Source organism: Pseudonaja textilis, chromosome 8 (assembly GCF_049901715.1).
Source record: "Pseudonaja textilis isolate UNSWEBS1 chromosome 8, rPseTex1.2, whole genome shotgun sequence".
NCBI lineage: Eukaryota > Metazoa > Chordata > Lepidosauria > Squamata > Elapidae > Pseudonaja > Pseudonaja textilis.
In genome coordinates, this window is record NC_141997.1 from 7,216,214 (window position 1) to 7,243,266 (window position 27,053).

A 27,053-nucleotide genomic window follows, 5' to 3' on the forward strand; every position below is an offset into this window, starting at 1 on the left:
TTACACCATAGCCAGTAGCTTCCACCCCCTTAAATAGGCCAAATATGCAAAATAAGTTAGAAGAGGCTGTTCAAAAGGTAAAAATCAAATGGCTGTAGTATTTTATATGCATGATACTCCCAGAGTCTTTTCTCAAAAAGTCCACACAAATATGAAAGGATACTTGCAAAATGTTTCCATTATTAAAGGAAGGTCCAAAGTTAGAAAACTGTATCGAGGTACAAAGCTGCTGAGGCTCACTTAAACAAAGAAAGAATTTTCTGTTACAAAATCAAGGAGCATTTCAAAACAAATCATGTCTAAATCTCTGTTCACAACAAATACAACATTTTGTTTCATTCCCCATGATGTATGGTAACATCACTTCTATTATAATTATGTTATATTCATAGTTGGTCTATATTTTGTGAAAACAGCAAGTCTAACATATAATACACCTACTGTTGTTTTACAATCAAGTGCCTATAGAGGGAAAATAGATATGCAGCTGATCTTTGTATCTGAACATCACATATTGTTGTGGTTAGCCGGCAGCAGGTGCAGATGGCTGAGGAGAGCAAGGACTCAGATGAGGGGCCAGGACCATTTGGGAGTGGTCTGCTGCCTTCAGAGATTGTGGGGGCTGGCAGCAGCAATGAAGAGGTTCCTGAGGAGCCTGTGCCAAGTGCGTGTGTGCGCAGGGTTGCTCGTAGGAAAGAGCAGCTGCAACAGCACGGGCGACTTGGGAGTAAGGCTGCAAGGTAATGGCCCCTCCTTCAAGAAGATAAAAGGCAGCTGTAAAGCGAACGTTCTTTGCAGGAAGCAAGGATGTTTTGAAACTCAGCCTCATGGACATTACAGTATTTTAAGTTGGTATTTAAAGACTCGGGTTGTGAAATATTTCTTATCTGTGATTCTTGGCAGTCTCGTACAGTTTTGGCAAGGTTTGTGCTTATCAAAGTTAATTAGTTTGCAGCAGCCTTTTAACCGGGGATTCGTAAGACTCATTAAAAGGTTTCTGTTCCCTTTAGTAATTATTTGTCTTATTGGAAAAGGGTTTGGGTCAGAACACATATGTATTTTAGTAGAAGAAAGGCAAAGACAAAAACAGGAAATACCTATTGCATTCATGTCCCTAAGCATGTGGTGCTTATGTAAAGTACAGGAAGTCTTCGACTTACAACAGTTCATTCTGTAACCATTCAAAGTTACAACAGCACTTAAAAAAGTAACTTATGACCATTTTTCACACTTACAACCATTACAGGATCCCCAGGATCATGTGATTTACATTCAGATGCTTGATAACTGGTTCATAGTTATGACAATTGCAGTGTCCTGGGGTCATATGATCACCTTTAGTGTCCTTCTGATAAGCAAAGTCAATGGAAAAGCCAGATTCACTTAATAATGGGGTTACTAATTTAACAACTGCAGTGATTCACTTAACAAATGTGACAAGAAAAGTCATAAAATGGGGCAAGCTCACTTAACAAATTTCTCATTTAGTAACATAAATTTTGGGCTCAACTATGGTCGAAGGTAGAGGGCTACCTGTAGTGAACAAATACAGGTAGTCCTTGAGTTATGACTGTATTGGAGCCTTCCTGTCATGATTGTACGTCATGATGGTCATAAAATGGGTTATCGCTTAACTGGACCCATTGTATGATCTTTTTTGCAGCAGTCGTTAAGTGAACTTAATGGTCATTAAGCAAAGCAATATTACACTTAAAGGGCATTTTTGCCAAAAACCAGAAGTAAATGTCAGGTTTGGCAAAAATGTCGTAAAACACAATCACATCACTGCAGGACACTTATAGCCATAAATGCAGGCTAGTTACTAAGCACTAGAAATGCAGTCATGTAATGGGGGCATGGGAGCTGGCCACCGGAACCAGATTGTAAGTACCCCACTGAGGTGCATCATAATTTCAGGTAGTTGCTAAGCAACCAGATGTAAGTCAAGGATTATCTATAAAAGGAGTCTATTTTATTTATGGCCAAATATTGAAAAGTATTATCTATGTTGAGATTTGTTTTTAATGTCAGTGGTTTAAAGCTGAAAATATAAACTTTATGAAGTTCAAGAAACTATATACATGCAGATTAAGAAACTGTACAGCACAAGTTTATATTGCACAAATAATTTCATAACAAAATTAGGGCTCAATATCTTAAGACAAACTTTTATCAAAATACTGAAATAACAGCAGAAACTATGCAAAAACATTTGTTAGAACACCCTGTAGCAATATTTTCATATTCCTGAGTCAATTTTTCAAAATTTTCCTGCTATTAAGAACCAATGATCAACATACATGTACACATGTATAAAATAGATTGTTTTTCATAGTTTATGAAATGTATGCCTGCAGAATAAACTTCACATTAAGCAGGTAAGCTTTTTTGTAACTTAAGTACATTTATTTATTTTGCAAACATGACCAAATACATATACATATAATCTAAATAAAAATATATAAATTTGATTACTGTGGAAATAGGGTAATATCATTAACACAATAAAAAAATTATATCTGATAAACCTTAACATTGAAATAAATAAATAAATAAATAAATAAATGCAGAAGAAAAAATCAACCAACTGTAATCTGTATATTATGTATTTACCTGCTTCACTTCTGTTAGCATTCTCATCAAATCATACATACCTGTATATTGGAGATGCGCTGGATGACCAATGAACAGCATATCAATTTGAGGAGGATGCTTCACCCTTATGAGCCTGGTGTGATTTTCCAAGGAAGGCATCACACATGTACTTGGGATAAAATCCTTTGGGCAATCTTTGTTTGTTTGACAGAGCTGACTGGCCTCAATAGTTTTCCTTGCTGGCAAACAAGCATATAGGGTCTGGAATTTAAATAAGTATTAAATGTATGCTATTGAGAAACATTCATTTGACAAGCTAGATGAAAAAAAAAGAAAAGAAAACTACGTTTTAGTTAGTTTACATATTCATTATCACTTGCTCAGAATGAAACTTTTATGAACTCTACAAAATTGAAAATTCCACCATTTCCAGGCAGTATCTCAAAAGTATTATGGCTGCAAATGCAACAATATGCTATAAACATAAAGTTCCATGTGGCATATATGATTACCTGAGGGGACATTACGGAGATATGAGAATCCAACTACAAGAGAGTTGGGAAATGTGTTTAGAATAACTGGCCCAGGAGACTTACAACTCTTTTTGGTACTGGAGTGGACAGGTAAAAAATGTTGGGCTCTTTGGTTTGCTGAGCTTGGCTATTTTCTTTCAGGCATTTCCTTACCAGGCAACATAATCAAATGAATGAGAGAGTAGAATTAGCTGGCTATTAATCTTCCTTCCTTTACAGTTTATTATGGTATTGTTTCTTCTTGGACTGTTTGCATGGTATTGTATACTTTTTACTACGATATTGATTATTAACAAGGATGTGTTCTAAGTTGCTGCTTCTTCTTTGACTAGGTTATATCCTTTACATGGTATAGATTGACTTTATGGCTCAGTTGATGGCTGATACGTCTGAATACTAGGAATTCCCCAGCATTTTTGGATTTACAGTATCAAGTTTCCCAGTTGAAACTGTGGTTGAATTTGTCTGTGTGCTGAGGCATTTATTATTTTCATCATGTCTTTTGTTTACAACATGTTTTTGGGTGCATTCTGCCAATCTTCTACTTGTCTGTGCAGCATAGGCCTTACATCATACATTATGTTTAATGCCTGGGTCTTTAGGTTTGTTTAAGATGATTTTGTTTGGATTATAGTGATACTGAGAAGTTATAGTTGCCTTTTGGTTGCCAAAGATATATATATATATATAGGGATTTTTTAAATAGGTTGTTACAGTTGTTATGTAGATTATATAGTCCAGCACTTTTTAATGAAGTTGTGAAGGTGTCTGTTGTGTTAAAAGATATTGTACGTATAATATGTTTCTTGTTTTTGAGGTGTCAGATACTGCAATGCATTTGCTCATCTTCTTCTGAGGACAATGTTGCTGGTGGACACTATGGATTGCTTTTCAATAATCTGGATTTCTGTTCTTTAATTGCTTCATCTATTGAGGAGAATAGTAATTATTCTGGTGTAAATTTTATTCCTTTACAGATGTTATTGTTTCATTTGTCTTCTATAACTGTTCCTTTTTAATTATAATAAATATGTCATCTACAGAATGGATCTATATTTGGGTTCTCCATGTAAGAGTGCTATTGCTTCTAAACATCACAGACTCATGAATCCTGAGAGGGAAGATCTCATGGGTGTTACTTCTGATTTTTCTGTATATACCAGGAGTTGAACTGGAAGAGATGAAGCAAAGGATTAAGTTCCATGAGCCTGGGTATTTCAATTACTCTGTTCTCTGTAGAGTTTGGTATGTTCTATAGTGGTGTTATAATAGATTCCTATCTATTGTTGTGAAGAGTGCTGAACATCAAATGAAACCATAATTTCCTCTTTTTAATAGTTAGGTCCTGGAGGCACTGAAATGGAGAACTGATATTCATTATCATTATTAGGTGTCCAACTTTTTTGTGAGTTCTTTGGTAAATTGTGTGTTGGATTCCTTGGTAGTTATAGTGAATCCTGCAGTATGCAGGAAGGTGGACTTGATGAACTCACTTCCAACTGCATAATTCTATCTTTGGTCACCTAGTTGTAAACATATATTTTAAACAATACTATGCTGTGCAAATCTGGGTTGGTGTGCTTTCAGATATTTGAAGATAGCTATGAAGTTGCTTTTGATAAGATGGGTGACTACATAAATCAGATGCTATTAGAAACCTCTCTTGACTTTTATTATCTGCAACTTTGGCAAGCATTCCTTTGACTCCCTCCTCTATATAATTGATAAATATGTTGATGTAACAGCCCACTTGAGATGTTTCTCCAGGTACATTTGACAGTATTTATAACTACACTTTGAGTATGATCCTTGAGGCAACTGTGAAATTGTTAAACTTAGACTTGATCATTTTCTTTATAAGGATGCCATGAGAGGTTTTGCCAAAAGCTTTGCTAAAGTAAAGATATACAATATCCACATTTCCCCAATCAACTAGGCTAACAATATATATTAGTTACAAGGTAGTTATTATGTGTAGGTAATCTGCAGTTACCACCACTTTAAATGGAATGGAATAGAATGGAATACCTTAATGGCCAAGTGTAATTACACACACAAGGAATTTGTCTCTGGTGCAGAAGCTTTCAGTGTACATGCAAAACAAAAGATTAATCAGAATAATAAATATAATAATGATACCAATAAGGTAGAAAAAAAGATGAGAAGGATAATAATAATAATGCAGCCATGGCACAAGGGTAAATATATTTAGACATAAGACAGTACTCTGGGAATTAGGTGTTCAGCAGAATGATTGCAAGAGGGAAAAAACTGTCTGTGCCTAGAGACAGACATGGTGGCACAGTGGTTAGAGTGCAGTACTGCAGGCTACTTCTGCTGACTGCCAGCTGACGGCAATTTGGCAGTTCAAATCTCACCAGGCTCAGGTTGACTCAGCCTTCCATCCTTCCAAGGTGGGTAAAATGAGGACCCAGTTTGTTGGGAGCAATATGCTGACTCTGTAAACTGCTTAGAGAGGGCTGTAAAAGCACTATAAAGCGGAATATAAGTCTAAATGCTAGTGCTAGTTGTTTTGGCATGAAAGCGATGTAGCAGCATCCCGAGGGAATGATTGAAAAAGTTTGTGACCAGGATGTGACAGATCGTTAGATATTTTCTTAGCCCTCTTTCTGACCTGTACAGTACCCAGGTCCTAAATGGAAGGCAGACTGGTTGCATATATCCAACTAAAATGATTCACTTAACAACTGTAGTAAGAAAGGTCATAAAATGATGCAAAATTCACTTAACAAATGTTTCACTTAGCAACAGAAATTTTGGGCTCAATTGTGGTTGTAAGTTGAGGACTACCTGTAAATAGATACCAACTTGGTGAGAAAGTAGCAATGCTCTGTGACTTCATGCTGACCACAGAAATGTCTTCTGACAGCACTGGCTCAATGGCCTTGAAATGGAGATGAGCCCTGTCCCCTAGCAATGACTAGAGAAGTAAAATCCACAGGGACTCCTTTTTACCTAGCAAAAAAACATCTATAAGAAAACAACCAAGCTCAGCACACAACTAGAACCTTCAATTCTGAAGAATATATGTTCTCTAATATTGGAAGTAAAAAGGGCATTTGAAAAAAATATTAACAAAACATTTCAGCACAATAATGTGGTTATTTGCATTAAGACTAAGCAGTTTAGTCTTGCTCTATATCCGTTATCAAACCTTATTTATTGCAACATCCTGTTATTTCTGTCAAACCTAATATTTGAAAAAAGTTAGCAAGAGGAATCAGGTGCGAGACAGTATTTTTAAATAAAAATATGCGCATTCCTTTTTCATATAATTCATTTTACTGAATTTTGTAGTTTGTATGCTATTGAAAAAATGTTCTTTTCTATTTAAATAAAAACTTACCATTCGGCTGTTCAGATTATTACTGTATGAAAAGCAGATATCTGTGAGGCTATTGTTGTTACAACATTCAACAGTGCCATCAAGTCTTTTAAAACCTAAGGACAAAGGCAAAGGCAACATTATATTTTCAGATATAGATCCACTGGTCTATAATGTACTGTATTTTTTGGAATATAAGATGCATCCCCCCCCAAAAAAAATGGATAGAAATGTCTGTGTGTTTTATACAGCAGATGTTGCCAAAGCCCCTCCCACCCACCAACCCCCACCCGTCGCCCTCTGCCTCCCAGCAATTTGCCTCCTTGCATCAAACAGCAAACAACCTGGTCAGCTTCAGCACAGCCTGATTAATACAAGCAGCTGATTGTCAGTAGGATCGGCCTCCTAATGATCAGCTGTTTCAGGCTGCATGGATTGCCATTGCCTATTGCTGACTTGCACACCCCATTTTTGGCCTCCACATGCCCCATTTTCCATCGCCCAGAACGGGCCAAAAATGGGGCATGCGGAGGCCGAAAATGGGGCATGCGGAGGCTGAAAAATGGGATGTGAGGGCCAAAAATGGGGTGCACAGAGGCAGCAATAGGCGATAGCAATCCCTGCAGCCTGAAACAGCTGATCATCAGGAGGCCAATCCAACCGACAATCAGCTGCTTGTTCTAATCAGGCTGTGCTGAAGCTGACCAGGCTGTTTGCTGCAAGGAGGCAAATTGCTGGCAGGCAGAAGCAGAGGCAGAGGCAGATTTTTTCCCCCTTGTTGTCCTCTTTCCTTTTTCCTTGTATAAGCTAGGTGTGTCTTATACTTTGGAGTGTCTTATACTCTGAAAAATATGATAATAAGAGCTCAACATCACCACTTCCTGAAGGGTTTGTATCTATGTGTATGAGTGGGTTTGTGTGTGCGTATATAGCAGTGACAGTCAGAAATAGCTATAAGTAGCCATCAGTATCCATTTCCAATGACTATTTCCCATTCATCTTTATAAAAAATACTTTGATATAAAATAATAATGTGTAGGATAATACTAACATCTATTGTGGGGGTGGACTACTGAGGAAGTTGCAAGAGACTCATTTACAACAGTGCACTGACACTCTAGAGCTGCTTTCAAGTCTCTATGACAAGTAATAGATGTGTTCTGAAATTTATGCTGCCCTTGTGTGTTTTGACAGTGCTGTGAGGAAAGCCAAACTCTCCAAATTCATCAGCTCAGATACTGCTCCAGAGCAAAATCCAGAGCAATACTAAAGCATTGGCTAACTTGCTTTTCTTTCTCTCTATCTTTCCACATACATGAGTTTTGGGAGGTAAAAAGTAGAGAAAGGGAGCATTGGCTGATTTACATTTTTGCAATCTCCCATTGGCTAGCTTGAAGGAACGCTGGCCAACTCAAGCAAGTACTCAACACTCACTTGGCAGCTGCCATGTGTTTGAATGGTGAAGCCAAAAACATAAGATTAATTTGCTAAGAAAGAGACTACCTAGGAGACCGGAATGTAGGAACAGCCCAGCAAATAATACGATTTTGCCCTAGCAGGCTCTAGGTGTTAAGACAACAGAGAGAGATTTATCTGTCCCACTTGCCAAGGAGACACTGTGCTGCAACAGGTAAACTAAATCCATAAAACTTAACAATTCAGCTGGTAGGTAGGAGTAGATATTTCATCCCAGACTAAGCAAATATGTTGAAATTATAATCAACTATATAAGCAACCAGTAATAATTTTGAACTGAAATAGTCATCTGATTAACAGGTAGATAATCTAGTAATTGATTTAACATTTGAAATCAAATGTGTAGTTTTTAAAACAATTGTTATGTGATTATACTAGACCTTGCTTTGGAAGAGGAATTCTCCTCCCAAATGAGAATACTCTTTAAGACAGTGAATTAACAATATTAATTTTTTAAAATCTGGTAATCATATAAAGCAGGCGATTCTTCCGTTATATAAAATCAACCTACAATATATCATAAAAGTATAATTAGATGCCATCTAGAAACAATTGTACCTCTTGTTGAGAAGCTTAGCTGCTGTAGTATTGATGATTTTATGCAATAACCCTTTTGTGGCTTCTGATAGATGTTTTCCAGGCAGGCATGCCAGTCTTCCACACTATAAACTGAGCAATCTTGCAGACTAGTGACAAGGTCACCAACAAAAAGACCTCTAGGACCATTAGCAGGAGAATCCTAAAAAAGAAAAAATGTTAATAAATCCTGGACTGAAGACCACCTAGTTTTGTTTTATTGGCTACATTTTCCTATACAGTAGTTTAACCATGATCTGAAGAGAAATGAGTGAAGCAAACTTCCCTTTTAACCAACCAGTGGAGTATGAAAATAAAAGTATTTTCTCTTATTATTCTGGCTATCCAAATTGATAAACAGTGATTAGCGATAAGTAAAATAAGATGAATAGCTACTTCAATATTAGTAACATACTCCTGATGCAAATGTGATTTTTCTTAGTATCATATCTTTCCCATTTTAATAGAACGTTTTTACACTTAACCCTGATTAATTGATTGTATTCATATGTACACCTGATTATATTTCATTGTATCACATAGATTTAGGTTTATTTCATATACTTCACTACTAATACCACCCATATCTTAGCAAAGAAAAGTAGTTGTAATAAACTGAATGATTGTGAAACAGAGCTTTAATTTCTTTATTATACACCAGAACAACTAGACACAAGGAAAGTTTTTTCCTGAATGCCATCACTCAGCTAAACAAATAATTCCCTCAATACTGTCCAACTACAGTATTTACAAAGTCTGCATTACTATTACTATTAATCTTTTTCATCACTCCTTATCACCCATCCCCTCCCACTTGAGACTGAATGACTGTAACTTTGTTGCTTGTATCCTTACGATTTATATTGACTGTTTCCTAATATGATTTGATTGCATATTGTACCCTATGACTATTATTAAGTGTGGTACCTGATAATTCTTGACTCTTGGTGAATGTATTTTTTTATGTATGCTGAAACCATTTTGCACCAAGACAAATTCCTTGTGTGTCCAATCACACTTGGCCAGTAAAGAATTCTATTGTGTCTATTCTATTTTATATCCTATCTTTCCACTTCAAACAGTATTCAATGTAGAAAAAAACATTTTAATTAAATTAGAAAATTGAATGGACACTACACACACACACACACACACACACACACACACACACACACACGAACTGGAATGCCTTCGCAATTTCAGGCAAAGATTACTTCAAATTAAATAATGTGGAAAACCAGCTCATTAATACCATAACATAAAGTCAGAACTTCACTGAGCACCAGGAGTTCTATGTCCATAATTTCCAAACAACGAACCTCCCAGTATATGCAACCAGCACTTTTAGAAAAGAGAACAAGGACCATTATGTTTGATTATAAAGATGACAAACTATTCTTCCAAAGAGGTGAAATTATAATGCTGTTACCTGAGTGACTTCAGTAACAAGTGCTCCTGCACCAGTGTAATAAAATGGGTAAAGAATAGCAGGTAGGAAGAAGAGAAATACAAGACCCACAATACCAAGCACAAAGTTATGCCAGACACCTGTAAAACCAGAAAAACAAAGCATTTAATGTCTTACCATGTAAGAATATGCTAAACAGAATTTTAATATGTAGAACTATTTTTTTATTTTACTACAATAGCAACTTAATCTAAACCGCATAAATTCTGCTTCAGGAATAAAGCTAATATTAAAATTTTGAAAATGAAGTGTTTAAATGTAACTGGAACTGTACAGGCAAATGCTCCTAGATAATGGTTAACAGAAATCTTGATTTAAAAAATGTATATGATAGTCATAAAAAACTTGACTGGGAACCACTCTGATCTTCATTACAAAGGACAAGCACTGCTATGGCAATAAAAATGAACTTGTATGAGTCTGCCTCTTCTCTCAGTTCAAGAAAGTAATGACTCTTGAAACTTCAGCATTTCAAAAGGAACCTTTTGTTGAAAGGGAGTGATTGCAGGACAAAGGAAAGCTGGATCTAAAGTCCCCCTCAGGCAATACAGTTAGGATAAAGTAATTAAAAACCCCACTACTCAGTCTGAGGTTGAATGAGCCAATCCACAAGTGTGAAGATGTTGTTAGAACAGCTGGCCTGAGAAAGAGATAAGAAGCGATTCCCAGGTTCATCTTGAGGAGGCTTCAGGACTGAGACAAAACACATGGCCCTCCCCCTTTATTACATTCCCCCAAAGGTAAATCAAGCCTAGGGCATGTAGGTGCCAGGATAAAGGCTATAAACTAGGGGGATACAGGATGTATGGGAAATAGGAAAAGGGCAGTAAGCTGACAAATGTATCCAGCCCCCCTCCCCACAGGAATGGCAGTATCACGATAGGATCTGACAGAACTATCTGAGAAGTTTTCTGAATGAATATGAAATAGAACAATCAGCATAGCAGATAGATTAAAGGGAATTCAGTGCATACTTTTTTAACGTTAATATTGAGGAATAACAATAAAGTTATACTTTGTCATTTTGGATATTATAAATATACCCTCAACTAAAATCCATTCATTAGAATGTGATCCTGGAATTAAATGCCACTGGCAGTTGTGCACTATTATAGCCAAGAATGTGAACTGGAAAATTCAGTTCACAGCTGGAACTACTCCTGTTATATTAGAACACAAATGGAATTTTAAAATAAATAAAGCTAGTCAAAGATTGCTCTTAAATGAAATAAGTATTGTTATGTACAAAATGGTCTCAGCATTCAAAACTTGCTAAATTTAAAGGGAAACACAAAAGGAAAATTATACATGGTTGTCATTTTGGTAAAAAAAAAAAATCCTGCCATGCAAGTATGATTCCCACAATCCGTGTACACATCTAATGTGCACAATTTAGAATTGGTTGACTGTTGCCTTCTTACAGGAAAAGTTTCTGACTTCCTAGTTTAACTTACAACCCTGGGATAACCTCCTAGTCTCCCACCCAAATACCAATCAGGACTGACCGCCTCCCTGAACCCTTGCCAAGGTATAGGGTTTTTTAAAAGTTATCTCTTTTTCAATCTTTTTTGCTGTGAGTTATGTATTTTTACTATTCTGTACATTGTTCATGATTCCCACTTCTTGGAATTTCCCCAAATCTCTCAGTTGTTACAAAAAAAATAGAAACAAGCCAGTTTGTTTATAATTATGCAACTAATAATATATTTACTTTTTATTACTGGCTTTATAATGAAAATCTTACTCAGGGAGCACTTGAATCACATCTGTCTTAAAATGGTGCAAAATTTCTACCAGAATCCTAATCCTCTTCATTCAGAAGTATTTATAATGACTAAATTAAATGACTGACTGAAGTGTTTTATTTTCCATTTGAAGTCATCCCAACATTATTAAAAGTCAACTTCAATTAGAAGATTAAGATTGTGATCTACAATGGTTCCTTTTTTTATCTTCTACTGCCAAGTCATGAACAAATGCCGAGAAACAATGACTTAAACACTGTTCATACATATAACAAATTGCCAGTAATAAATGAAAATTGTACAATTCCAAAACTGACTGCTAGTATTTAGTATTATATACAAATATTATTAAAATCATTAGAAGCAAAGGAAAGAAGACATAGCCCAATCCAAGACATATGTATCCAAGAAACTCAAAGATCTCTTTCCTAATATCCTCAACAGAAAATTGTAAGAAAATTAGGGCCACCTAGGCTCCTTCCATTTTCTCATTTTGAAACAGTACATGGAGATTCATATTACAGCAGCAAAATATGTTCTTTATAAATCCTGCAATCTTTAATAGGAATCAATCACAGGTTGAACATGAAGAGCACAAAACAGCTGTCATGGTAATCAAATACATGATATATATTTGGGGCTTAATCAGAAATAAATTAAAATTCTATTTTAATTTCATGAGAAATTGACATCTTGGAACAAGTAAGAAATATATCATTAAAAGAAGAAATTACCAAGAGAAACTAATTTATCCAAAATATCTTAATAGTAATAATATACACAGCTCAAGTATTTGTTATGTTTCTGTTTGGCCTCAGCAGCCTCAATACTGAAGGAATACTTCAGTAGCTTTGAACATATTGGAGAATGTTTGTACAGAGGCTAGACACGCGGTGGCGAACCTATGGCACGCGTGCCACAGGTGGCATGCAGAGTGCTCTCTATGGGCACACGCACCATTGCTCTGCCGTGTATGCACGTTCCTCCTGCCAGCCAACTGGTCTTCATGTCTCTGTCGTGCATATGGGGGGGGCGCATGCACAGAGGGATGCATGAGGGGAGCGGAGCGCACTAGAAGGCAGGGCTCATGAGGGAGTGGAGTGCATGCGTGAGGGGTGCGCACACAACCACAGGGGCGTACGTGTGAATGTGGGGGGGGTGCATGCACGGGGTGTGTTGCATTTTGGGAATGCACACAATGAGCACTTGGTGCCGAAAAGGTTCGCCATCACTGGGCTAGACTATTCAATGTTATCAACAAATTTTAAAAGTTACAAAAATAAACTTGAATATATAAAGAATGGAAAATGAAGAATTGGAATATTCCACATTGAAAAATCATCTCTCTTAAGTTCTAAGAAACGTTAAGTATGTTCAATATGATGCAAAAACCTGATTAGCCCGATAGAATTTGCAGGATATCCTCAGTGTGTCCAGCAATACCCATGCTTTCAGATACAATATAAAATATACTGCAATAGTAATCCCAATCAACTTACCTGCACAAAATATTCTTAGCTGCTGAATGGGAGATATTAGTTGTAAATGAGTAGTGAATAGGTCAACAAATGCTCCAGGATAGACAATAAATATAAAAATTCCAAAGCCATTAAACCGAACTTGCTCTCTAAAAAGCAAAGAAAATATTTTTTAAAGATTGAATCAAATATTTGTAAGCAAAGAAATCAACATGCTTCACTTCATGGAATTTTATTTTCTATGTCTACTACATAGCTATACAGATGATTTCCTATTAACCCAAGAAGAATGTATTTGAGAATAAACAAAATAATAATAACACGCATATTTTGAATAGCAATTAATGTAATTTCATTCTAAGTATTCAGTATGCTTTACTTCAATTATCTGACTATAATCTTTAACATAATTTGCAGGCAGAACTATTACCCTCCAAAAGGAGTATAGTATATAACTAACTATGGTTTGTTTAAGGATCAAAGCTGTTAGGAAAGGTCTTTCTGATCTGTTATTCAGTGTCTGACCAGCACAATATAAAAGATCTGTTCAATTAAAGAAAAAGAAGCAGTCTAAAGCAGAGGTGTCAAACTCAAGGCCCGGGAGGGAGATCCAGCCCGTGGGGTGTTTAGATCTGGTCCCCAGGGCTGCCCTAGAAACAGCGAAGGACTGGCCCGCGGTGTCTCTGCCAGTGAAAACAGAGCTCAGGAGGGCCGTTTTTGCTGGCAGAGTTTTGCAGGAAGCTATTGCAGCCAAAAATGGAGGTCACAAGGGCTGTGTGCAGCTCTCCCAAGCTCCATTTTCACTGGCAGAGGGTTGCCATTGCAATGAATAGACTATAGAAATCAGTATCAGATGAGCCCTGTGATGGTGCAGTGGTTATAATCCTGCAGGCTACCTCTGCTGACGGATTGCTGCCAGCAGTTTGGCAGTTCAATTCTCACCAGCTCAAGGTTGACTCAGCCTTCCACCCTTCCAAGGTCAGGACTCAGATTGTTGGGGGCAATATGCTGACTCTGTAAACCACTTAGAGGGGGCTATAAAGCACTGCAAAGCGGTATATAAGTCTAAGTGCTATTGCTATTTAATTTGTTTTCAATAAATCTTTGACTCATAACCAAGAAAAATAAATTAAAAGAAAAAGCACAAAGTCATCATCCTGGCCCCCAAACTTCTCAAGCAGTAAAAGGAAATAGTGTAGAGCCGTGATGGCAAACCTATGGCACGTGTTCCACAGATGGCACGCAGAGCCATTTGTACCGGCACGCAAGCTGCAAGCAAACTTATCTCACTGCACATGTGTGCGCCGCACAGCTGATTTTTGGCCGGTTTGAGGCCTTTCTCAGCCTCCCAAAGGCTTGAGGAAGGCTTCTGAAAGCTTCTACAAGCTTTGTAGGCCGAAATCTAGCCCCATTTCGTCACTTCCAGGTTGTTGTTTTTTTTGAAAAACAGGAAGTGATGAAACGGGGATAGATTTCAGCCTACAAAGCTTGTAGAAATCGGCAGAAGCCTTTCTCAAGCCTTTGTGAGGCCGAAAAAGGCCTCAAGCCAGCTGAAAATCAGCTGTGAGGCGCAGTGCAGGTAAGGGGGCAGTGTGGGTTGGTGGGGGATTGTGTGCGCATGCGTAGGGGACATGGGGGGGCATGCATTTCCTTCTGGGTGCTGGCATGCGAGTGCGAGCATGCAAATACACACACAAGTTTTGGCACAGGAGCCCAAAAAGGTTAGCCACCACTGGTGTAGAACATATTATGATGCTAAAAGTGTAACTCTAAGATCAGAGTAATTCTCAAGAGCATAATATATTAACATTGTCTATAATCCATAAGATCAACACATAAGTAACATCAATAAAAAGTATTTCCTAAAACCTACAAGGCTAGTACTTTAATAATATAGCTTTAACCTATATTAAGCATGATGAAACTGAAGAAAAGAAAGTAAATAAAAGTATGTCTTCAACTTTTGTGATATTTCCATTGAGGTAACACAAAGCCAAGCTACTGGTTGCATGATGGAGGGTTGCAAATCTTCTAAGAGGAACTTCACAAGGTGCTTATACAATTTTCCAATATGTTTATGTAATGGGGTAAAATATAATTGTTCTAACTGTTCCTGAGAAATTTACAGTGTATTAATATATGACTGATTTTTTCTATCTTCTATCAAGAAGTCTTCTATCTAGAAAAAGACAGATGGAAACATGTCACTCATAGAAAAAATCACAAACCTAGTACAAAACCACTCTCCAACCCAACTCACTCTGATGCAGCCCCACTGGTGCTGAGCAATCAATTTCATAGACTCTCCCTGGAAGAAAACATGCAGACACTTAGAAAAGAAGCATCATCAAATGTCCCTAAAAAGATAGCATCATTAAGTGCTGCTATGACAGGTAGAAAAGTCCCCCAAATCTTCCTAAGAAAAAAATGGTAAGTGTTGGTGATAGAAGATTCAATTCTCAAAGGAATAGAACCAGCCATAGACCAGACAGTCAATCCAGAGAAGTATGTTGTCTACCTTGAGCAAAAATCAAAGACATGGCTGAGAACCTAACCAAAATAATAAAACCCACAGATTACTACCCTTTTCTACTACTACACATAGCAATGAATGCTATGAAAATGGACCTATTAATTACTCAATATTGAGTGATAATGAGCAGCTAAGCAAGAATGTTAAGGACTTAGGTGCACAAGTCATTTTTTCATCTGTACTGCTAATGAAAAGACAACATCCAGTAAGAGAACAAAGGATTCTAGAAGTGAATAACTGGCTAAAGGGTTGGTGTCACCAAAAAACCTTTGGATTCCTGGACCATGGTCTGGCACTACCTCCATGATGGACTTCTGGCAAGGGATGGGCTCCACCTCACAAAAACTGGGAAGAATGTTTTTGGAAAATGACTGGCACAACTTATCAGGTGGGCTTTAAACTAAAATTGAGGGAGGAGAGTGACCAATCTTTAGAATCTTCAGGACCTAACTCCATACAAAAACCTAGAAAGCAAGTCAAATAAAGAGGTAAGGAGAGATGGGAAGGAAGACAAACTCAAACACCAAATAAGAGACATAAAAAGCATACTCAAGAGTCAGATATAAAGATCTCAAGTGCCTATATACAAATGCACAAAGTTTGGGAAACAAACAGCGTGAACTTGAACTATTAATACATGAAGGTAGATATGATACAGTTGGAATTACAGAAACTTGGTGGGATGAAACCCATGACTGGAACATACTGATAGAAGTATGTAAACTGTTAAAAAAAAAACCAGTCATCATAAAAGAGGAGGTAGAGTTGTACTATATGTAAAAGATGACTATATAACTACAGAAATGAACAAAATCAAAGACAAAAACCACCTAGAATGCAAATGGGTCAATATAAAAGAAAAAAAGAATGACATTGTTATAGATGTATACTACAAGCAGTGGTGGGCTGCTGCCGGCTTGAACTGGTTCTAGCAAACTGGTAGTTCCAACGATCAGCTGGCCCCACCCACCCCCACCCTATTCTGTCCTATATTTCCGTCTTTTTCAGCGCAGCTGATTTGCGCAGCACAGTGGATTTCATGCATCTCAGCTGCTCTATTTACCAGGGCTACCCTGTACAGGTTCAAATTGGTGTTTTTTTTAATACTGCATGCGTGCGCAAAGCATGCATGCACAGAATCAGTTGTTAACCCGGTTGCAACCCACCACTGACTACAGGCCACCCAACCAAACAGAAAAAATAAATGTACTCGCATCCGCTCGCAGCCAGTTGCTGCATGGCTCATTGCGCCAGTGTCTCCACTCATGACAGAAGTTTGCATGGTGCATTCTGCCATTGCGCATGCGAGCAGCAGCACCGGCACAACGAGCCTTGCATTGTCTTGCTGCAAGCAGCAGCACTGGCTCCGGTGTTGTCAGATAGGCGGCCAGGGCTCAAGGCCTCAGGGTAGGTTTATGAGAATTGGTTTAATGTCACTAACATTAACTAACATCAATACCCAGGAAGATACTGGAAAAGATAATCAAAAAACAGATCTGCAAACATCTAGAAACTAGTAAACTAATAACTAGAACTCAGCACAGGTTTGTTAAAAACGGATCATGCCCAACCAATCTTATTTCATTCTTCAAGATAGTGACTAAATTAGTAGACCAGCAAAATGCTCCGGACATAGTATACTTAGACTTCAGCAATGCATTCAACAAAGTAGACCACAATCTACTTCTTGGTAAGCTAGGAAAAAAATGGGATAAATAGCATCACCATCAGATGGATTTGTAACTGGCTGTCAAACCATACTCAACTAGTAGTCCTTAACAGTACTTTGTCTACATGGGGGGGGAAGTAAACAGTGTGGTACCACAAGGTTCAGTCTTAGGCCTAGTACTCTTCAATATCTTGATCAATGACTTAGATAAGGGAATAGAAGGGGAACTTATCAAATTTTCAGATGATACTAAGCTGGCAGGAATAGGCAACACTATGATAGGCTCAAGATCCAGATTGATCATGAAGACGAATACTGGGCCCTAACTAACAAAATAAAATTCAATATAGAGAAAAGTAAAGTCTTACATTTAGTTAAGAAAAACTAAAAGTACATATACAGATTGGGAGAAACCAGCCTTTATAGAAGCAATTGTGAGAGGGACCTTGAAGTCTTAGTGGACAACCAGCTAAATATGAGTCAACAGTGTGCAGCAGCAGCAGCCAAAAAAGCTAATGCAACCGTAAGTTGTATTAACAGAGGGATACAATCAAGATCAAGGGAAGTACTAATGCCACTCTATAAAGCCTTAATAAGATCACACCTAGAGTACTGCATCCAGTTTTGGTTACCACACTATAAAAAAGATGTTGAGACTCTAGAAATAGTACAGAGAAGAGCAACCAAGGATGATTAGGGAACTGGAGACTAAAACATGAAGAAGGGTTACATGAACTGGGCACGGCTAGTCTAGTGAAGGGAAGGACCAGGTGAGACATGAGAGCAGTCTTCCAATATTTGAGGGGCTGCCACAGAGAGGAGGGGGTCAAGCTATTTCCTAAAGTGCCTGTAGGCCAGACAAGGAATAATGGATGGAAACTGAACAAGGAGAGATTTAACCTGGAAATAAGGAGAAACTTTCTGATAATGAGAACAATCAACCAATGAAACAGCTTGCCTTCAGAAGTTCTGGGAGCTTCATCAGTGGAGGCTTTCAAGAAGAAATTGGACTGCTATTTGTCAGAAATGGTATAGGGTCTCCTGCCTGAAGGGGGGAGGGGGTTGGACTAGATGACCTACAAGGTCCCTTCCAACTCTGTTATTTTAGCATAGAATTTTAGCATATCTGCCTTGCAGCAATGCAGAAGGAAGAATTTTGGATCAAGTTTTAAGAATGATTTTCTCAGTTTAATAAAGATAAGTAAATGTTTTGCTGGTTCTCATACACCCTTAGCAACTCAAATTCTATTGTACTGGGATAATCTCAACCCAATATTCTATATCGTTCATTCTTTGGATAAGCATTTGCTTAGCGTGACTGTAATATAACTACATTAAAAATGATGCCAAAAGCCCATATGATACAAGCTTTTGCTCTACCACTGAATTCCAGTTTGAGGGGAAGTTATCAGCAAAACTTAATGATGACTTCCTGGGGAAAAAGTTTTTAGCTGATAATTAGTCACGAACCTCCAAACTCACATTTGGATTCAGGGCATTCCTAGTTCCATTCCAACATGAACATTTGTTTTCCTGTTAGGGGAAGCAGATACAACTTAAGAATTTCATTTGCATCAGCTCCAATGCTTCTTGAAATAAATGTCAAGAATTTGGGGCAAACATCTTACCTCAAAATGAGGGTTTAATGAAGTCAGGGGAAGTTGGAGTTAATTTAGGGAAGGAGACGTACTTAATTCCTATTAATATTTATGTTTCTCCAAAAATAAGACCCGGTCTTATATTTTTGGAGGCTCCAAAAGCAGCATTAGAGATTATTTTCGGGGAAACGCAGTACATATTGCATGTGACACGCATGTGTGTGTGTTTCAGCAGAGAAAGCTGACTAGTGTGATCCCTAGTCAGGCAGGCTGGAAAGAATGTTGGATTTCCACTCATCTTCTGGTTTCTTTACAGGATTACAATGTCAGCACCAATGATTCTGGGCTACATCTTCTCCTAGCCCAGGAAAGGCTGCAGGCTGCCCCGAAGGATCTGCAGTAGTCCCAGTTGCTGCAAGTGAGTGGCAAGCGCATTAGATCATGTCTCGGCATGTTTTGGAAGGGAGAAGGTGCAGCTGCTATTGCTCATGCTTGGATTTGCACACTGGCGGCAAGAGACTGCAGGATTTATCTGAGGGAGGGAGGGAGGGAGGGAGGGAGATGCTTCCAGGTTTTTTGCCCAGGGCAACAGACTAGACTGTCTTGCCCTCACCGTGTGTGTGTGCGTGTAAATATTTATATATACATGTATACATGTATACACTTATACACACACACACACACACACACACACACATCTTGCAGTCTCTTGCCAGCAGCTTGCACCTTCTCCCTTCCAAAACACGCCAGGATATGATCTGAAGAACACCTAGCTTGACCTGCTACTAAAACGCCTCTCGGCTCTTTCCCAAAAGGAAGGTGGCTCTTCTCTATGATTCACCACCTTCCATAGTGCAAGGGACGGTGGGCAAGTCCCACTTTTACTTTTTGATGTACTTGCAGCAACTGAGACTGCTAAGGGCAGCACCAGCAGCAGGTGGAGGCAGGCATGGGGCCTCCCATTCCGTGTCCAGCAGCCTCTGCAAGCATATTTCAGGCAGCCGTGAACTCATTTGGCTCTTGGTCCCTCCCAAGCCACTGACATGAAAGAATCTTCAGCCAGAGCAGCCTGGTGCAATTTAATGCTTTTAATTTACAAATAAAAAACCTGGTTACTAATACTACAGTACTTCTTTTCTTTCTTGGCTTCACTTTTTTCCTTCTCCTTTTCCTTATTATCCTTCTTACTCTCCTTTTCCTGCCCCTCCTTCTTGGCATCTGTTGCCAATCTTGTTGTTGATGAGGTTGCGCACCAAACGGATCAGGCAAGGCAGATGGTGGGGCAGGAGTGGTGCCATGCCGCAGCACCCATGTACTTGCTGCCTCCTGTGGTCGCCATGGTCACCCCACTCCTCCCAGGGCTGACGCTCTTGACTGGGACTTATATTGGGATAGAGCTTATATTTAGGAGCATTCTAATAAATCATGCTAGGGCTTATTTTCTACTTGGGTCTTATTTTCGAGAAAACGTGGTAGCAGATGATGATCTTAAGGTTAAGTAGACGCCTGACTAGAGGCAAGGTGAGGCAGGGGGCGACATCCAAGATGGCTGTGCTTGTAAACACTGTGACTTTGAGCTCCTGGTGTTTTATAATGGAGTGAGTGGGCAAAAACTAGTCTATACCCGCGGGGAGTTATTAAAGATTGGATTTTCTAGGCGACTAGATATTACCAGCAACTTCCAACAGTCTCATAATATACTGAGTGATGTAATAAGACTGCCAGGCTCTTCATGGATCGTTGCTGGGCCTGGGAGGAGATGTCAACAATGAAAAGAGAGAAAGCAGAAGCAGGGATGCAGAGCTGGTTTGCTAGCTCAGTTATGGAAGCAGCCCAAGTATTTTTCTAACCAGTGCTAGATCCTTTGTCAACAAAACTGATGAACTAGAGCTATGGATGGCGGCAAATAAGCTCATTCATGACTGTGTGATGATTATTAGAGAGACCTGGCTTTATCCACTTTTACTGGATGTGTCAGTGGAGCTAACTAACCACACCACACACCACTTTGACAGAAATGGCAATTCCAGTAAAAGCAAAGGTGGAGGACTTTGTATTTACACACATGTAATGACTGGCTCACTAACAGTAGAGTTGTTTATATACACTGTTCTCCAGATGTGAAATTTTTAACTGTCATTTGTTGGCCATTTTATTTACCTAGAGAGATTTTTTATAGTTACCACCACTGTCTATATTCCATCTGATGCAAATGTTAGCACAGCGCTAAGTTACATGATGCCATGTTGTATTTTGAAATGTTTGAGACTGCATTTCAAATGATCCATCTGTTAAACTTCTGAAGTTTGCAGATGATACAACAGTGATTGGTCTCATTTGAGACAATGAAGAATCCGCATACAGACGGGAAGTTGTACAATTTGCCTCGTGGTGTAATCAGAACAATCTGCAACTGAACACACTCAAAACCATAAAAATGGTGGTAGACCTTAGGAGAAACCCTCCCATACTACCACCTCTTACAATACTGGACAACTCTGTATCAATAGTAGAGACCTTCAAATTTCTAGGTTCTATCATATCACAAGACCAAAAAGGGATACCTAACATCAAAAACATCATCAAAAAAGCACAACAAAGAATGTTCTTTCTGTGCCAACTCTGAAAGCTCAAACTGCCCAAGGAGCTGCTGATCCAGTCCTACAGAGGAATTATTGAGTCCACACCTCCATAACTGTCTGGTTTGGTTCTGCAACCCAACAAGACAGACACAAACTTCAGAGAGTAATTAGGACTGCAGAAAAAACAATTTCTACCAACCTGCCTTAAATTGAGGTCCTGTATACTGCACGAGTCAAAAAGAAGGCTGTGAGAATATTTACAGGCCCCTCACATCGTGGACATCAACTGTTTCAACTCTTACCTTCAAAACGATGCTACAGAGCATTGCACACCAGAACAACTAGACACAAGGACAGTTTTTTCCCGAATGCCATCACTCTGCTAAACAAATAATTCCCTCAACCCCCTCCCACTTGTGACTGTATGACTGTAGCTTTGTTGCTTTATATTGACTGTGACCTACCTAGTATGATTTGATTGCTTATTGTACCCTATGACTATTATTAAATGTTGTACCTGATGATTCTTGACTAATGTATCTTTTCTTTTATGTACACTGAGAGCATTTGCAACAAGACAAATTCCTTGTGTGTCCAATCACACTTGGCCAATAAAGAATTCTATTACTATTACTATTACTTCATGTTTTGGGGAGGGGGGTGCTGCACCAAGGGAGGCTCATTCAATTTCATTGTACACATGTTGTTTATTGACAATAAAGGTAAGGTTTGATCTGATTTGATTTGAGGCATACTGTGTACTCATAAAGTGTGGTCTAGTTCCTTTTGAGTGGAAAGTCATTCCAAGATTCTCGATCATTTTATCTTTTTTCTGTTTTGTTTGTTTTTGAGATTTTCTTCCTTGTTTTTTGGAAGCCCATATATTCTCATATAGATAATCCCTGAGTTATGACAGTTCACTTAGCGACCGTTCAAAGTTATGACCTAGCCTCCCCCAAAGAACTTACAACCTAGCCCTGAAGTTACGAATGTTACAGCACTACAGTTGTTGTTCACACTTACAAACAATGGCAGAAGTACTGCAACATTCCCCCCCATCTATTTCCCCCTGGGGTCTCCACAGCCATTAAGCCTGTGGTGACTCATGTACCTTGAGATGATCTAGCTACTGTCAGTTCCATTGCCTGCTTTGGTGCATTTGCAGAAAATGCACTACTGATCTCATGTGATCTTGCACTACAATATGTTAGACCTCTATTTTCCGTGAACTGAGGGCCATATAAGATCTGAGGCAAAAGGCTTTGCAAACAGAGGAACAGAGGAAAAGAGAGAAACAGAAGGCGGCCCCGGATCTCATGCAGACTTTAGTTTGTAGAAAACAGAGGCCTAACATACTGTAATGCAAGATCACATGAGATCAGTAGCGCAAGATCTCACACTACTGATCTCACATGACCTTGCACTACAGTAGTTTAGGCCTCTGTTCTTTGCGAACTAAGACCTGTACCAGATCTGGCCGAAGGCTTGCAAGCCAACGAGACTTTGCAGCAGCGAAATCACCTTGCTTGAAGCCTCCATTGGCTTGCAAATGCCTTTCGCACCATTCCAATCTCGGTGCGAAGAGCATTTACAAGCCGATGGGAGGCTTCAAGCAAGGCAATTTCACTGCCCCAAAGTCTCGCCGTCTTGCAAATGCATTTCATGGTGAGACTGGAATGGTGCGAAAAGCATGTGCAAGCTGATGGGAGGCTTGAAGCAAGTGATTTCACTGCCCCAAAGTCTCATCAGCGTGCAAATGCTCTTCATGCCAAGACTACAAAGAAACCGTGGGAGAGAGACTGGAGAGGAGGCAGATCTTCACAAGTTAAGTGACCTGGCAGGGTAGGATGGAGGGGGGAACAATTGTAGGGATGCCAGGAGTGGGAGTACATAATAGCCCACTGAGTTTGGGGAGGTCTTGTGTGGTCTAAAGCAGATGGCCTGTTCCATCGCTAGGCTCCCATGGCCTTCCCCACTCTGAGATACCTCATGTGCATTTAATAACCCACACATTTGGTTAGCTAATGTGAGCGCGAAAGCAGGGAGTGATTACAGTCAAGGTACACAATTCACTCCTACAAATCCTCAGGTTACAAATGTAATTGGCAGGCTCAATTATATTCGTAAGTCAAGGACTACATGTATATGTAAACATGAGAAATTAAGAAATCATATAAATTAAGGCTTCTAGCAAATGTATTTTTCTTGTTACAAAGTCAAAATGTGGATTTCATTACCTAATAGCTGCCACTCCATGGCCAACTTCATGTATAATACCACTGATGAGGATTGCTGTGAAGAAATAGGACAGCTGGCTGATGGGAAGGTTTACACCAGGTACCTGTTTTCAAAGACATAACAAGATATAAGGCAGCAAGAGATGATTGGTCTTCCTGCATTCTGTTAACACAATTGCCCTAAAAACTACTATAGATTTGCCAGTGCTCTTATAAATAACTCATTTTCATGAAAAAAGTAAGATACAAAAAAGGAAAATTATAGTCAGATATAATCCTGTCATATTTACATAACTATCCTGGGTGAAGAACCCCTAATTTCAAATCACAAGTATTAGTGAAGAATTCTTCATTTTATTGTCCCAAAGGTGCTTTATTAAAAGACTTTTCTTCTTTTTTCCTTGAAAATGTTTCGCTTTTCATCCTTAAAAACTGATGAAGCTTCTTGGATGAGAAGCGAAACATTTTCAAGGAAAAAAACAACAGTCTAGTTGTCTTTTAAATAAGTACCTTTGGCACAACCAGGACCTGGGTGATTGAGAATATAGTCATTTGTTTGACCCCATACCGCAGCCTTCTACAGTATGACTCTGAGGTTTCAGCAACTTTGAGACATAATATCTCTAGCAATATTTTGTTGAGCAAAACACAACTTGGCCATCTTGTACAAATTTTGTGCTCTATTAAACAAAATAATAAAAACATTCTCATGAGCAATCTCCAGCTAGATAATTTGGAGTAAAGTTGGCTGAAAATATTGTGGCTCTAAAAAGGTTAAATTATCTAAATGGAGATTGCTCATGAGAATATTTTTATTTTGTTTAATAGAGCACAAAAAGTTGTACAAGATGGCCAAGTTTTGTTTCGCTCAATAAAATATTGCCTGAGATATTATGTGTCAAAGTTGCTGAAACCTGAGTCATATTGTAGAAGGCTGTGATATGGGATCAAACAAATGACTATATTTCTGCAAGTATTGCATTGGCAAACATAACACTTTACCATTTGATGGTATAAGTCCATTTTTAAAAGTGCTATTCAAAATCCACTGCATTCAATATAACTGTTTTGGATAGCTATCTACAGATAGAATAAGTTTGTATATAGATCAAATGAATGTAAAACATGTTAAAAGGCATATATTTTTATTTTAATGTGCTAAAACAATTTTATCTTGATATTATTTGATTGCTTATTGCAAATAAAATAGTAAGAACACATTAATAAAAATACAACGTAGGGAGGGGATGTTACCACACCTCTCCATAAATCATATATGATTATGTGTTTACATGCCATACTTAATTGAACATGCAGTTCAGCTCTCATTTATAAATACAAACCAAACTGCATTTAATATTATATACGTTGCCAAGTCTGGACTACAGTTATTTTGTGGCAAGTTCAAAAGAGAGCCAATTTGATCTCAGCTGAAAAACTGAAAATTTAAACAGGCTTTCGTTACTTTACTCATTTTTATAAGATGACAATGGCAATACATTAAAACAGGAAAAAATTAAAATGTTTTAATAAAATATAATTATATTTAACATCAAAGTATTAAAAACACAGTAAACCAAATACAAAGATGACAATTTGCAGAATACAAGCCCTTTGGAAAAGTTTGATTTTTAACATTATCTGGAACACCATTAAGAAAGGAACAATTTGATGAGAGGAAGCATCTATGTTGTGGTCAATGCCACAACAGAAAAACACTTCTTGTTTTTGGCTAACATGGGGAAAGAGCATTGGTTCTTACCTGAAATGCATCTTCTAGTAGTACAGGAGGAGAATCCAAAGCGTGGGTAGTCTCTGCTTCCTTCCTTGAAGACTGAGTCAATCAAAGCTTAGTTCCGCCTCCTTCCACTGCGCATGCCCAGTTTTTGATGAAGGCTAATGATTGACCTGGAGATTTCTTGGTGCTCTTTCTTGATGGTCCTAAACTCGGGACTGACATTACTCGGGTGGGTTTGGATTCTCCTCCTGTACCACTAGATGATGTGTTTCAGGTAAGAACCAACACTCTTTCTCAACTGTATGGGTCAGAGAATCCAAAGTGTAGAGCGTACCTAAACCAGTTGTCCTAAGGGTGGGCAATAGTCTAGTCCCGAATCCCCACCTCCATGTGAACTCTTTGTAGTACCCTTCTTCCAAAGGCTGCCTCTGCTGATGCGAAGGTATCCAACTTATAGTTCCTGATGAACAGAGATGGTGATGATCACATTGCTGCCTTACAGATCTCTTCAGTTGGGGCCTGTGTGTTCCAAGCCGCCGCTGCGGCTGCACTCCTGGTTGAGTGTGCCTTTATACTACCTGGGAGCTGTAATGACTAGCTTCCATAAGCCTTTGTAATACATGCTCTGATCCACCAACCTATGATTGATGGTGAAAGCTTTTGACCCAAAGAACCAGGTCTGATTGATATGAACAATGTTTCCATTCTCCTAATGGCCCTAGTTCTCTTAAATATATATGCGTACTGCTCTCCTTACGTCTAAAGAGTGCCACTTCTTTTCTAAGCTATGGACTGGTTCCAGGCAGCAGTCTGGTAGCACGATTTCCTGAGCTCTATGGAATGTGAAATTCACCTTTGGAATGAAGGTCAGATCCAGGCTTAATACTACTCTGTTTGGATGGAATGTGCAAAGATCTTCCCTCACAGATAAGGCCACTAATTTGGATATCCTTCTGGCCGATGTAATGGGCCACTAGGAAGGCCACCTTAAGGGTAAGCGAGTACAAACTAACTGGCCTCAATGGTTCAAATGGTTCTGTCATGTCAAATGGCACCTTTGTCAGGTCCCAGATGGGGTACCTGTGAATCACTGGTGGCCTTCAGTGGTTGCCCCTCTGATGAACGTGCAGACCAGGGGATGTTGTGTAAGGGATGCCAAGGTCTCACAACCCAACACTGATTCTATCGCCACTACCTGCCTACAGGATGTTTTGGGAGCCAGGCCCTTTTCCAGACCCTCCTGGAGGAAATCCAGAACCTGTGTCACTAACACTGTAGTTGAGTCAATTTTTCTTGGAACACCAACTTTCAAATGCTTTCCAAGTAGCAGCATAAATTCTATTGGTTGATGGCCTCCTAGAGGCCTGGAGTGTTTGTATTACATTAGCTGAACATTCTAATTGACTCAATGTGGCCCTCTTAAGTGCCAGATGGTCCATTGAAGCCATTGTCGCTCTGGATGTTGTACTGTCCCCTGGG

The 27,053-nt window shown here is 38.8% G+C and overlaps 1 protein-coding gene across 3 annotated transcripts in view; it reads right to left on the reverse strand.

The window, feature by feature from the left end:
- MBTPS2 (membrane bound transcription factor peptidase, site 2) overlaps positions 1-27,053 on the reverse strand; it is a 37,901-nt gene that overhangs the window by 4,004 nt on the left and 6,844 nt on the right. For all 3 annotated transcript variants that reach the window (XM_087938248.1, XM_026714241.2, XM_087938247.1), the window contains 7 exons: positions 23,837-23,940; positions 13,239-13,366; positions 9,956-10,074; positions 8,509-8,689; positions 6,496-6,590; positions 2,655-2,856; positions 164-239 (listed from right to left, as the gene is read on the reverse strand). In XM_087938248.1, the coding sequence (XP_087794374.1) occupies positions 164-239; positions 2,655-2,856; positions 6,496-6,590; positions 8,509-8,689; positions 9,956-10,074; positions 13,239-13,366; positions 23,837-23,940 (905 nt within the window). The remainder of the gene's footprint in view (positions 1-163; positions 240-2,654; positions 2,857-6,495; positions 6,591-8,508; positions 8,690-9,955; positions 10,075-13,238; positions 13,367-23,836; positions 23,941-27,053) is intronic.